This window comes from Eretmochelys imbricata, chromosome 1 (genome assembly GCF_965152235.1).
Source record: "Eretmochelys imbricata isolate rEreImb1 chromosome 1, rEreImb1.hap1, whole genome shotgun sequence".
NCBI classification, from domain to species: Eukaryota; Metazoa; Chordata; order Testudines; family Cheloniidae; genus Eretmochelys; species Eretmochelys imbricata.
Window position 1 is genome coordinate 77,095,803 of NC_135572.1, and position 14,319 is coordinate 77,110,121.

General features: G+C 42.6%; 1 protein-coding gene across 2 annotated transcripts in view; it reads right to left on the reverse strand.

The window, feature by feature from the left end:
- The window catches only part of KLHL1 (kelch like family member 1), a 456,335-nt gene that overhangs the window by 172,327 nt on the left and 269,689 nt on the right, over positions 1 to 14,319 (reverse strand). For both annotated transcript variants that reach the window (XM_077806888.1, XM_077806880.1), the window contains one exon: positions 12,313 to 12,525. In XM_077806888.1, coding sequence (XP_077663014.1) covers positions 12,313 to 12,525 — 213 coding nt within the window. The remainder of the gene's footprint in view (positions 1 to 12,312; positions 12,526 to 14,319) is intronic.

Here is a 14,319-nt window from a genome sequence, read left to right on the forward strand (position 1 = left end):
ATCAAGCCTTGTTAAGAGAATGGAGTAGCTCATACAGGACCCGATTAATAACAAAATAAAGGAGGGTAATGTAATTAATGCAAATTAACATGGATATATGGAAATCCTGTCAAACTAACTTGATATCTTTTGATGATATGATTAGTTTAGTTCATAAAGGTAAGGTTGTTTACGTAATATGCTTTGACTTCTGCAAAGCACTTGACTTGGTACCACACAGCATTTTGATTGAAAAACTAGAATATAAAATTAACATGGCACATATTAAATGGATTTAAACTGGTCATCTGATAGGTCTCAAAATGTAATTGAGAGAGACAATAGTAACTCAGTGGGTGTGTTTCTAGAGAGGTCCCACCGGTCCCATGCGATTAACATTTTTATCAATGACATAGAATAAAACATAAAATCATCAAAAATGTTTGCAGATGACATAAAAGTTGGGAGAATAGTAAATAATAAAGAGGACAGGTCACTGATTTAGAGCAATCTAGATAACTCAGTAACGTGGACACTTACAATATGCATTTTAATATTGCTAAATGTAAATCTAAACATCTAGGAACAAAGAATGTAGGCACACTTACAGCATGGACAATTCTATCCTGAGAAGCAGTGACTGAAAAGAAAAAAAAAAAGTGGGGTCGTGGCAAACATGAGCTCCCAGTACAAGGCTGTGGCCATAAAGGGCTCACAGAATCTTTGACAGCATCAGTAGGGATCTCAAATAGGAGCAGAGGGTTTTTTTACTTCTATATTTGGCACTGGTGTGCCCATTGCTGGAATACAGTGCCCAGTTGTGTGTCCACAATTCAAATAGGATATTGATAAATAGGAGAGGGTTCAGAGAAAAAGCATGAGAATGACTAAAGGATTAGAAAACATGCCTTATACTGATAAACTAAATATATTGAGTTCTTTAAGTCTAACAAAGAGAAGGTTAAGGGGTGACTTGATTACAGTTTTTAAGTACTGTATTTGCCTGGGGAACAGATGTAATAATGGGCTCTTCAGTCTGAGAGAGAAAGGTATAACATGATCCACTGCTGGAAGTTGAAGCTAGACAAATTCAGACTGGAAATAAAACATACATTTTTGACAGTAAGAGTAATTAACCACTGGAACAAATTTAGCAAGCGTCATTATGACTTCTCCATCACTGACAATTTTTAAATCAAGATAGGTTTTTTTTTTCTGAGAGATCTGCTCTAGGAATTATTTTTGGGAAGTTCTACGGCCTGTGTTAGAGATCAAATTAAATGATCACAGTGGTCCCTTCTGGCCTTGGAATCTATGAATCTATTATCTGATCTACACACAAGACTGAGAACCAGGAATTGTCTTCTGATCCTGGCTGTCTATCCATTTATGGTTCTGATCCTGAATCAAATAGCGTTGAGTAAATCACATAGAACCAGACCCTGTAAACACTCAAATATACTTTCCATTTTACTCACATGAATAGATCCACTGAATTAATATGTTAATACCACATCTTCTGGCTACTAATGTCAAAGGGAGGGGTGTTCTTGTTGTCAACTGGGGCTGGATCAGGTCCCTTAACCAGCCAGCCTCACCTCTCCATTTGTAAAGTATCAATAATAATACTTATGTGCCATGTGAGGTTGTTATGAGATCTAGTTAATGTTTGCAAAGTGCTTGGAAGATTAACAATGCTATAGAAGTACAAAGTATTATGCACTGATAGATTTTTCTGCATTGTGCAGAGAGATTAAAAAAATGAACAGTCTACACTGAACCTTGAAATATGTCATTCTTGACAGTGTTCCCTTTATCCCAAATTTTATGTTGGAAAGTAAAAAGAATAAATAACTCACTATGTAACAGTGTATAAATCTTGGTATTGTGATTTATGATTGTTCTTTTTATCTTGATTTCTTTCCTATCATTCTGCTTGCTTTTTCCTTGAGTCCTTTAGTTGTGGCAATATTTTTCCTGCTGAATAGAGACCTTTCAGTATCAGTGTCTGTTCATGTAGTGAACTGCTACTATATTGCTAGGTGGAAAATATTTCTCCCTTAATCCTCCTTCCCACATTCCCTGGATGAACTACTGATACTGACCCCCTTTGTCAAGTGCTTTGAGATCTATTGATGAAAAGAAATATATATGAGCTATAATATATAGGTAGTATTATCAGTGAAACAAAATTACTACTTATTCATGTCATGCAGATAATTAAAAACCTAGTATTAATACTTAAGGGTGGAAGGGCTGTTTTTATATTTTGATTAAAAAATCTCAACTTAAAAATGTTTCAAAATGTTTGACTATAAATATACAAAGTCACACTGTCAGGTTTAAAACAACATTTTTTTAAAAAGAGAAAACAGAAAAAGAAGCATCTTTGCCTATGGCCCATTGTGGGGGGCAGGAGCTCCTCAATCCCCACCAGATGCTGCTGTCCATCATTTATACTCTTTCCCCCCAGTCTGTGGCACACGAGGGTTTTTTGAGTCAAACAAACAAGCAAAAGAAAAGTCTGTCCGTCCCCCCCAAACCCCAGTTCCCTGATGAGAGAGGGGAATCTGGGTGAAAACAAAGAAAGGCAAAGGTGGCTTGTCTCTCAGTCAAACTTTCTGGATTCAATTTTATGAGCTTGGTCTAGCAGTCCATTGCCCCTTAGTGGGGCTGAAATCCACCCCTCCTCTTGGGGTGTACTGCAGTCCAACTGGCAGTGTTATATTTGCACCCTTGCCCCCCCCTTGGACTGCTCCTGATCTGAGGGGAGGTCAGATCATCAAGATCAGGCACCAAACAGAGATTGTTACTGACTCTGGCCCACCCTCCCAGGCCCCTCACCATTCTATCCCCTGTCCTGCCAGTATCTTGAGTGATTCTGCCTCTAGTGATCCTTCAGCTTCTACAAAGTCCTCCATCAGCCTAACCCCGCCAAATAACATCCCCAGGCGATGCTGTAGTACCAACTCCCTGCCTTGCATGGGTAACAGCTTTATACATTGTTCTATCACAATGGCCTTGGCCACTTGAACCCCGGATCTTTCCTCTGGGTGGAAACAATTCCAACTGCATTGTCTTAAATATTGCACTACCATTCAGGGTCTTGTCCTCATGGGGTAGTTCTCGGATCTAAACCATTGATGGTAGGTTTCTTTGGAAATACCCAAATAGTCCAAAATGACAGACTGCACTTGCTTGTAATCTTTGGCCTGCTCCAAATCCAGATTATGATAAGCTGCCTGTGCCATACCTGTCACGTACGAGTCCAGAATCAAAGGCTATTGTTCTAGGGGCCACCAGGCTTCTAGTGACACCATCTCAAATGTAACTGAAAAGACTTCAGGGAAGTGATGAGCTGCCAAAATCTTAACGGGTTCCCTCCTCACCCCACGAGAGGGTTGTTGCCCACTCCTGCCCCCCGGGACTCCTACCCCGTCCAACCACCCTGTGTTCTTTGATGCCCCCCCCGTCAGGACCCCTGCCCCATCCACCCCCCTCCCCTGACTGCCCCCAGAACCAGGCAGGACGGTCTCGTGGGCCACCGTAGTGGGTGCCCACCCCACCCCACCCCTAAGAGCCAGAGGCACCTGCCGGGGGGGCGAGGTGGGGAGTCCTGGCGGTGCTTTCCTGGGAGCTGTCCCAGGTAGCAGCCGGCAGGTCCCTCTGGCTCCTAGGGGCGAGGGAGCGGCCGCTCCTGCACTGATCACATCAAAAGTGGCGCCTTAGGCACCGACTCCCTGGGTGCTCCGGGGCTGGAGCACCCACGGGGAAAATTTGGTGGGTGCAGAGCCCCCCACCAGCAGCTCCCCACCCTGCGCCTGGCCCCAGCTCACCTCCCATCTGCTCCGCGTCCTCCTCTGAATGAGCTGCCCTGCTCTGCTTCTCTGTGCCCCCCACTTCCTGCAAATCAGCTGTTCAGGGGGGAAGCCAGGGAGGACTGAGAAGCAGGCTGCAGCTTCCTGCTCAAGCCAAGGGTGCCAGAGCGGAACTGAGGTGGGGAGCGGTTCCCCTGCGCCCCCCCGGGTTACCTGCTGCAGTGCAGGTGGCCCTTCTCGTGCCCCCCCCCCCCCCGCTCTGCTTCCGCCTCCCTGGGCCTGAGTGGGAACCCGCAGCTTGCTTGTCATCCCACCCTGGCTTCCAGCGCGAACAGCTGATTCACGGTAAGCTGGAGAAGCAGAGCGGGGTGGTGCGTTTAGGGGAGGAGGTGGAGCAGAGGTGAGGTGAGTTGGGGCTGGGGGTGGGGCGGGGAGTTGCCAGTGGGGCTGCACCCACCAAATTTTCCCCTTGGGTGCTTCAGGGCTGGAGCACCCGTGGAGTCGGCGCCTAAGGCACCACTTTTGGCCGGTTAAATTTAGAAGCCATTTTAGAACTGGTTGTCCCTCGCAGAACAACTGGTGCTAAAAGGGCTTCTAAATTTAACAACCGGTTCTAGCGAACCAGCTCCAGCTCACCACTGCTTCAGGGTCATCGTCCGGATCCATCTTAGTTAGCTTCACTGGTACAGGCAGAGGAACCATCTTGGCGGAAGCACAATCTGCTGGTGCTCCCTAGGGGAGTAGGGCTGCTATCACCTGTTACAGTATTTCCTTTTGAAACTCCTGCTGCAGGGACATCAGTTCTCTCAGCAGCTGTTTGGTCTGGTCTTGCTGCTAGATGGTTCACCATTGCAACAATGGCTGTTGGAACTCCAGTTTCTGAGCAACTTGCTGCTGCTGCATCTCCACTAACCACTTATAGTACTACTCCGGTTCTATCTTGCATGGAGCAGCTGAGTTTTATCCTCTAAGGCTTTTTATCCCCTTGCATCGGGCATAATTATGCCCACATTCTCCATCATTTTGTGGGAGGCAGAGGCTCCCTTAACCTGCTCCAGACCCGATTATCCCTTGTTTATACTGTCTTTCCCCCTTCCCGCCAGTTTGTAGCACATGAGGTGTTCTCTGAGCCAAACAAACCAGCAAAAGAAAGATCCTCTCCCCTCTCTTTCCATGATGAGAGGGGGAATCTGGGTGAAAACAAAGAAAGGCAAATGTGTCCTGTCTGTCATTTCTTCTGGATTCAGCTCCATGACTTGGTATATCGAAGTCCCTTAGTGGAGCCTACATTCAGCCCCTCCTCTTGTGGCATACTGCTTTACAGCTGGTATGTACAGCTTTGGGAGCGGTGTGGCCTGTGACTGTCCCCGTCTCAACTGACCTGTCTGTGTTGTCAGCAGACTCTGAGATGGAACAACCCTCTTTCTGTTCACCTCCCCTTCCTGTGGCAGGTTTCCATTTCTAAGCTCCTCCCACTCAAGGCAGAATAAGCCTTGCAGGCACACCTCAATAGTGCTGAACAGGCCCAGAAGAGCTCCTTAGTCTCATCTTCACCAGAGTGAAGGTGAGTCCCTTCACATGCGTGTTAGCCCTTCTATCTCCTTGAGCTGAAAGAAGAAATCTCTGCCTATCCAGGGACAGAGGATGCATGTAACAGGGTAGCTGACCCATTACACGAAATTGGGGTTAGCTCTCCTGTTCCAGTCCTGGTGCTCCCAGTTGGGCCAATTAAGAGGGAGGAGCAGCACTTGGGGGCTATAAGAAGTCAATTAGGAGTCACAGAAGACAGAGTCAGTCAGGAGAAGGGCACAGAAGATGAGAGCTGCCAGATATAGAAGCTTGTTCCTGGTAGAGCAACAGGAGAGCAGCAAGTGGGATTTGCTGGCTGGTGTCCAAGCCAGAGACCCAGAAGGCTGAAGTTAGGAGGAGCAGGAGAGGGAGATGACTACTGGCTGTAAGGAGGAGAGCTGGAGCCAAGGAAGGGGAAGGAAGGGGGCAGCAGAGAGGCTTGCTGGAGAGCTGGACCCTGATAAACTGTGAGAGGGCCCAGGGCAGTGAGGGATGTTTCCTTGACAAGAGGTTTCCACCAGAGAGGATGTGGGAGTTTCTGCTGGGAAGAGCACGGTAGGTCCCCAGAAAGAAGGGCTGGAATGGCTGTCCTGGCAGGGGGATGCTAGTGTGGCAGAAGACACAGGGGCATGGCAAAAACAAAGCCAGGTTTTAAGGACTACATGCACTGGGGATGGTATGTACTGTGTTTTGGGACTCATGTTACGGACTTTTTGAATTATGTCTTGTTAAAAATTTGTGTTGGTGGACTAGAGGACAAATTTGAATGGAGTTACTGAGGATCCAAGATGGAAACTGAGGTGAATGGGTCACCTGCAAGGCTGCCCTGAGGCCAAGAGGAGGGTTCCTGGGAGGAGACCATGTGTTTACAGTTTAGAATAGTGGTGATTTTTCCTGTCACTTCCTCCCTCCCCCCTGCCCCTTACCAGTAATGAAATCTAACCAGGCCTCCCCTTCAATACAGCACAGGTGGCTTGGCAGAGGAGCTTGGCCTGAAGGCAGAGCTGGAGGCAGAACTGGGGATGGGGGAGGAGCTGAAGCTAGAGGTGGAGCTGGCCTGGGGGAAGAGAGAGGGAATGAGGGCAGAGCTTGCTTGGGGAAGAACAGGGGATGGAGTGGAACTGTCTGGGGCCGGAGCTGTGGCTGGGAGTAGGGTTGCCAATTTCAGTTGGACACGGATGTATTCCTGGAGGTTTCAACACATAATCTTTAATTAAAAATTAATCTTTAATTGCTGGAGACTCCACAACAATCCTGGAGGGTTGGCAAACCTAGCTGGGGGTGGAGTGGAGCTGGGCTGGGGTAGAGTGGGGCTGGGTGGGCTGGCCTGGGCCCTGCCCCCTGAATATTCCTTTGCTCCCTCCTGGGGGGGCCCACCCCACAGTTTGGGGACTGATGGTTTAGAACTAGGAACTGCTGCCTCTGCTGCATCATTCCCCCTGTTCTCTCACTCACCTGAGGCACTCTGTGCAGGGTCATCTCTGTTTGACCTCCACTATCCCTAAATAGAACAACGTGAAGAAAACCACACTGCTGAGATAAGCAGTGTAATTGTAGCTGTGTTAGTCTCAGAATCCTAGGGAGACAAGGTGAGTGAGATAACATTTTATTGGATCAGCTTCTGTTGGTGATAGAGACAAGTTTGAGCCACACAAAGCTTTTTATCTGACCTATCAGTCCTTATCCTCACAGGAAACCTGCACAACATTTTCAAAAGACAAGACTGGGAGCTTAAATTCATTACTCTGCTAGACATCAAAAATCCTGAACTGAACCGAGACACTGTTGTAATAAGCCATAAATCCAATCTATAACCACTAACCCACTTCCCCCACTTTTTGTTCTATGACTGAAGAGGCGTTTATGGGTCATCCACCTTGAATGGTCCTTTACAATATGTGCTAATGTCCTAGGCTAAACAATCTGTTCCATCTTGCATTTTGCTGTGAAGCTGGAAGCTCCTTTCTCAGAGCTGAAGAAGAGCTCTGTGTGGCTTGAAAGCTTGTCTCTCACCAACTGAAGTTGATCCAATAAAAGATGTTACCTCACCCACTTTTTCATACTGCTGAGAGATCAGTTTCCTTATTTCTATATGGGAACAGTGGGTGTATGATACTGTCCTGTGTTATTAAAAAAATAATAAAGTATGGCTATGGGGCTATTTTTAAATAGCCCTCTTGCTCATTAGATATATTTATTAATCCTTATATTGGACCAAAAATAAGCCAATTATTCCACATTGGGGTCTTGGAGACCTCAAGTATGTCAAAATTTGAAAAAACAAACAGGGATTCATTAAAAACTGACTTTATTGTAACCAGTGAAATAAAAATATGAACTAGTTAAAACTTTCCTAGATTGAGAAGCACACTACTCAGTACTTGTGTTGGGGTCTAACCGACCCCATGATCAAACGTTTTTTTTATAAAAGCTACACACTATGTAAGCTGTTGGGGTCTAACTGACCCAATCTTCAGACAGTGAAAATAGATAACAGCAACAATATAAAAAGATACAAACACAACAATGTGGTGGTAAATGACATCAGTACTGTGAACAAACAGAGCAAAAAGGTGACATGTTTTGAACACACCAGTTTTTATAACTTTTCACATTTTAGATGTGTTTTCGGTTTCATTCTCTGGAACAGATGTAACCTCTTTAGGCTCTGGATCAGTACCTAGCACATCAGTACCTAGACAGTCCTTCCCTAGTAGACTGAGGCAAGCCTGAAGTTTTCCTTTCTTGCACCAGTGGTTTCATCATATCTGAACCCAGGTCCCTGAGGAACATAATTCTCTTACTCAAAGATTAGGCCAAGTGCAATTCAACAAAATTCAAACATACACATTGCATGTCTGAATGTGTATGTTCAGTGCAACAATGAGTCTTTGACCCAGTAACAGCATCCATCAAGCATAGGATTGCAAGAGAAAAGAAATCCCATAATTGTGTTTTCCCCAGAAAGTGTAGGCTTCCAAAAAATCATTTTGAAGGTACAGTATTATCTTCAAGGAAACTGAATTTCCTGGACAATTGCTATGATACATGAGGCAAATGTTACCTTGGGTCTCACAGACCCCAAAAGTCCTTTTAGTACATTTTTTGAAAAAACAAACCCCACTAAGACTATGAAGATAAAAACTGCTAAAAGGTTCATATAAACATATCAGAACTGCTGCCTCAGAATGAAAAACAATCTGATTCCTGATACTTGCATAATTAGGAGGTCTAACTTGAGTGTCTTTTTCCCCACTACACTAAAACCACAAGTATGCAGACAAAACCAATGCTAACAGCTTGTCCTCATCATAGTCTGAGAATACATAAAGAAAAGGCAGAGGTTTGCCTCTTATGTTTTATTTAAATTTTTGTAAGTGTTTGGGGTCCAAGAGACTCTCAAAGACCTTGGAAGTGTAGTACTTTCATTTTCCCCATTGATTCCTCAATGTAAACTGACCCCATTACCTTTTTAGTCACTTTTTTTGCTACCAAAAAAACCAGAACAGATAGGAGGATAAAACCAATGCAGAAAGATTGACGTCATCCTAGTTTGAAGATACTTAATGTATGAATAGAAACAGGTTTGGCATGAAAATTTCTATTACAATTTTAATGGGGGTTGGGGTCAGAGAGACTGCAAAACATTAGGAGGGTTAAATATATTCTAAGTTATATCTTTGCTGATTTTACCAGAGACTGTGAGCTGGATCCCTTTTTGGCCAATGCATTGTCAACAGCAATGGTAAGTTAAAACTGATTATTACTGGTGATGAGTACAGCCAGTTGGGAATATTCTGTCAAAATGATTTTTTGATGATGAAAAGTGCGATTTCTGCAGGGAAAAAAAAAATCAATTTTGCCAAACTTATTTGATTTTCCATGAGGAAAACTGAAACAAAATATTTCATTACAGGTTGGTTTGGCCCAAGTCTAAACATTTCAGTTTGTTTAACTTAACCAAAATAATTTCTTTCAAGTCAGTTTGACATTAAAGTGCATCTGTCTATGGTGCTAGAGCGCCTAGTGCCTTTTAGTTCAGGGGCCTCGTGCCCTAATTCTTTCCTGCGGACCATGCTCAATGACTGGAATACATTCCCCATGAGGTGCTGCCTCCTCTCTGACCGTCATGTAGTGCATTATGGGAGATGTAGTGTGACCAAGTAGCCAGGCTCATAAGGAAGAATGAGGGGATAAGGCACCCACACTACAATTCCCCTGAGGCACTAAAGGACCTTAGGCCTTGTAGTTTAATGTCAAATTGACTTCAAACAAAAAGTTTCAACATTTCCAAATCAAAATTATTCTGAACGTTTCATTCTATGGGAAAAATATATTTCAACTTTTTGTCCTGATGTGAGATGGAAACAAATGTTGGAATAGTGGAATTTCCCACAGGATGGAAATTCAGATTTTTGCTCAGCTCTAGTGATGAGGGGCAAACCCTAATAAGCTGTAAGTTCCCTTTAGATCTCTGGGGTAGTTTGCAAGGCTGACAAAATGTCTTTCAACTCATAAATTGAAGTGATTTAATATTCCATCATTGTGACATTAGATTTCCAAAATAGAATTTGGGAAAAAAAAATCTAGCTTACTTTTCACTAATTATGCTAATTGTTTGCTTTTTGCATTCTTCTGTGCTCAGATAATTGAAATGTACTATTTAATTTCTCTTTTCTAATCAATTTAACTTCTGAATTCTCATACACTGACATAAGGCTGCACTGACTGGACTGCTATGCAAACACTACAGGAATTAAAATACAATTCTATTGAAGTTTATATATTTCTATTGGTTTTTATGAACGTCCTTTCACTTTTTTCCCTTAAATTTGGAAGCAAATTTGCCATGAGAGTTTCTCTTTAAACAGTTGTAAATAGAAAAGTAGTTTTAAACAGTTGTCTATATTGTTATTTTACAATCATTAGGTCCGAGTGACCCTGTTATACTTTGTACAGAACCTAACACCTAATTTACTAAAAATCACTTAGCTACAAATTTATACTTCAGTCTTGAAAAAATGAGATACAACACATACTGGATTTTAAAAAGGCCTTGATATTACATTACACACAGAGAAAAACATACATTCAGACTAAAAAAAATGTATTTAAATTTTAATAAACCAACAACCACCATCAAAAGTAAAGTCTCCATGGGAGAGCATAATACAGGTCTTCCCTCTGAGCAACTCTGAGAACAGAAAAGCTTTTATCTCTGCAGATGAGCAGAAATTTAAAGGTATAGTACATATAACAGTTTTAAGCATAGATTACCCCAACATGTTCCAAAAATTCTCTATACACTTAATCCAAAAACTGTGAGTGTCTCCTCACCCATTCCCTTGGGCTGTATTTTATTCTATTATAACCTAATTAAAACTTTAGTCAAAAAATATAGTAAAATACATCCAGAAAGATAACATGAAATGAAAATAACGTTGAATGTTTAATAAGACAATGTCTGGTATGACCATTAGCTGAAGCTACAGATTCAAGCTGCCAGTAAACAGCAAAACATTTCAGAGTCACAAGTTTAAAATATTCAGAATGCAACCAATTGCCAACAAATAACTGAAATATGCAGTTCTTTGTTCACTTCATATATTTGGCAGGTGGCTCCAAGAAATGAGAACAAACCAGTAAATTACACCACCTATACAAACATTCACCAACTTCTGTCTGAATTTCAGGTAAGATAATATTCTACATAAACACAGGATAGTATTAAGTATTTATGCACTGTGAATCAGCTCCAACAGATGAGAGAGAGAGAAACTTGCCCCAGTATGACTGGAACACATGACTTATGAGGAGAGGCTGAGGGAACTGGAATTGTTTAGTCTGCAGAAGAGAAGAATGAAGGGGGATTTGATAGCTGCTTTCAGCTACCTGAGAGGTGGTTCCAAAGAGGATGGTTCTAGACTATTCAGTGGTAGAAGATGACAGGACAAGGAGTAATGGTCTCAAGTTGCAGTGGGGGAGGTTTAGGTTGGATATTAGGAAAAACTTTCATCGGAAGGGTGGTGAAACACTGGAATGTGTTACCTAGGGAGGTGGTAGAATCTCCTTCCTTAGAAGTTTTTAAGGTCAGGCTTGACAAAGCCCTGGCTGGGATGATTTAATTGGGGATTGGTCCTGCTTTGAGCAGGGGGTTGGACTAGATGATCTCCTGAGGTCCCTTCCAACCCAGATATTCTATGATATCTGATAGCTCAGGGGATAGAGCACTCTTCTGGGAGGTGAGAGGCACAAGTACAGGTCCCTACTCCATATCAGGCAGAGAGAGGATTTGAATTCAGGTCTCCCACAAGCTGAATGAGTGCTCTAACCATGGGGTATAGGCTATTAGTGTAGGGAGAAAGGCATAACTGCCACTGTCATCTTTGGTGTGAGTTTAAGCTTGCTCAAACCATGCCTACCAGATTAGGCCTTGAAGGCAAGACAGGTAGGGGAATGTCTAGTTTGTGCACTGTGTTGGGGCTTAGGCATAAATGTAAATCAAGCACCAACCTCCAGGGTAAAGTCAGGACTTAGGCAGTTGTGTACGTGGCTAGCAAGTGAAATGTAGGCACCTTGGAGACTAACTGTGGAAACTATAAGGGGCTATAGGTGCCTACAGTGTTAGTCAGCAGCTGAACAGGGGTTTTGTGAAAGCCAATGGCTCCCAAATGTTGGATTTAGGCAGCTACATCCTCCTTGTGAATCCCATCATCATTATTGTAAGTAATCATTCTTAGGATAGTCTAGTCTAGCTGAATGGAGAATAGTCATCTAGAGATGATAAAGAAATTATCACTAAACTATCTGTAAAATTTGAATTCCATGCCTTGAACTGTTTGTAAACTATCAGAAAAATAAAACATTTACCAGTTATGAATTGCTATTTTCGTAATAACTAATTCATATGCCACTTTACAAAAAAGACAAACAAAGAATGCATTACCTGTGGTGGAAGCAGTGGTAATCTGATATAAGCAAGCAGCATACTGAGGTCACTACATCTCCTCGCCATGTCATATTTAACCCACATCATTAAGGCATGGAAAATAGTCTCTTCATCAGGAACATTCACGTCATCACTGGCAAGAAGTTTATGTAGTTCCTCAGCCGGCAGTAGTAAAAACTCTTGATTTCTAATAACTTCCATTATGTTATCCTACGTAGAGAGAAGTATTTCAGAGTAAGTCCTACTGGAAAATTAATTCAGCTGCTAAAGCCACAAAAACAACAGGATTAGTCAGTGACCTTCACACTTATCCTAACAGGATCCTTGAGAAACAGGATGTTAGGATGAAACAGCTATACTTGTAAAACTCAGGATACAAAGGGAGGGTTACACTATGGAACTTTGTTATGAACACGGAGTGCAATAAACAACCTGAAATAGGGGAACAACGATAAATGGAAAAGTAAATCTGAGAATTAGTGAAGATCAGTGTGTCTGTTTAGATATGTATATAGGACCCATCATTGTAGTAACAGATCACATCACGTATAGAAAGAAAGAAATAAAACAAACCACATCTTTCTCTATTTTTTTCTTCCCAGTCTGCTGGGTAAGTAGTGTAATTAGCTCAGGATTGTGTTACTTATTTATATTCATGAGTGTGGGTGAGTGAGTGGGTGATGTTTTAGTGTGAGAAGAAATAGGGAAAAAGGTACAGCAAGGAACTGAGGTTTGCAGTTATTTCTTGATTCTAGTGGGAACGTACTGTAGCAAGCCAAGTTAGTGCCAAGAATAGTATACAGTAATTTTAAAAAGTTATAATAAAACCAAAGGGCTCATAATAAAAACATTTATGATGACAAAGAAATAATCAGAAAATGATTTTAGTTGGCTGAATCTTGAAGGTTTGATTGTGCCCTCTCATAAGAAAAAACTCACAGGAAAAGTGCATGGAAGGAGGATTACTTATGCAAGGCTTCCTCAGCAGAGATTCCTCCAATTTTGTCCACTGAGGCAGAGTTTGCTCATTCAGAAAGAACTGAAAATTTTCTTACAAAATTCTTGAGATTCACAAAGATTTGGAGGGTTATGTTGGAGGCACAGGGCCTTCTCATTGGTGAAAGACTTACCTAGATATGAAAGGGGATGGGAAGCCAATGAAAAGGTCTAAAGAGGGGAGAGAGATAGTCCAATAGTGAGAAAGGATTGTGATTCTGGATACACCTAAAGTGAGATGAGGGGCAGGGCAGAAAAAAGAGAAGGAGATGAGAAATGACAAAGGTACAGACAAGGAATTTAAGAGGAAATAGGAAAAGAGGTAGGCACCCAATGGGGTGAGAAGTAATTCTGTCTCCATATCCATTCAGTTCTTGGGCTACATTTACACCAGGAGCTGGGAGTGTAATTCACATTTTGAGTAGACTTCCTTATGTTAGCTCTTCTAGAGGTAGTGGCGGTAGCATGGGAAGTGGAAAGCGGCAGCATGGGCTAGCTGTCACAAATACATACCCACAGGGTCCAGGTTGGTTTGTACTCAGGGCAGCTAGCCCATGTCACTGTTCACCACTGCCAGTGCTATCACAGTTACACTATTTTTAGTCTGCTAGCTCAATGAGAGTGAGCGCAAGTATGTCTACTCAAGCTGGGAATCACAGCCCTAGCTCCAAGGGTAGACATAGCCTCAGACTATCAATGTAGTTTAAAGTTGCACCAGTTACTGTGGTTTGTTTTTGGGGAGACATGGACAACCGTCCACTAAGAATGGAAACCACCAACTTATTTTATATAAGATACCAAATCATAATGACTGTGAGTCATCAAGGACTTAGATATGACAAAATGATGAAAGGCTCTGCATTCTATTACTGTACCCTTGAGTCAGAGGCCCCAGGTATATTGAACATATTCTATAATGTGTATGTATACATACACACATGCGGTGTATATGTACGTACCTGAGAAAGAAACTGAAAGATAGAGAGTGGCTGTGTGTATATAATATAA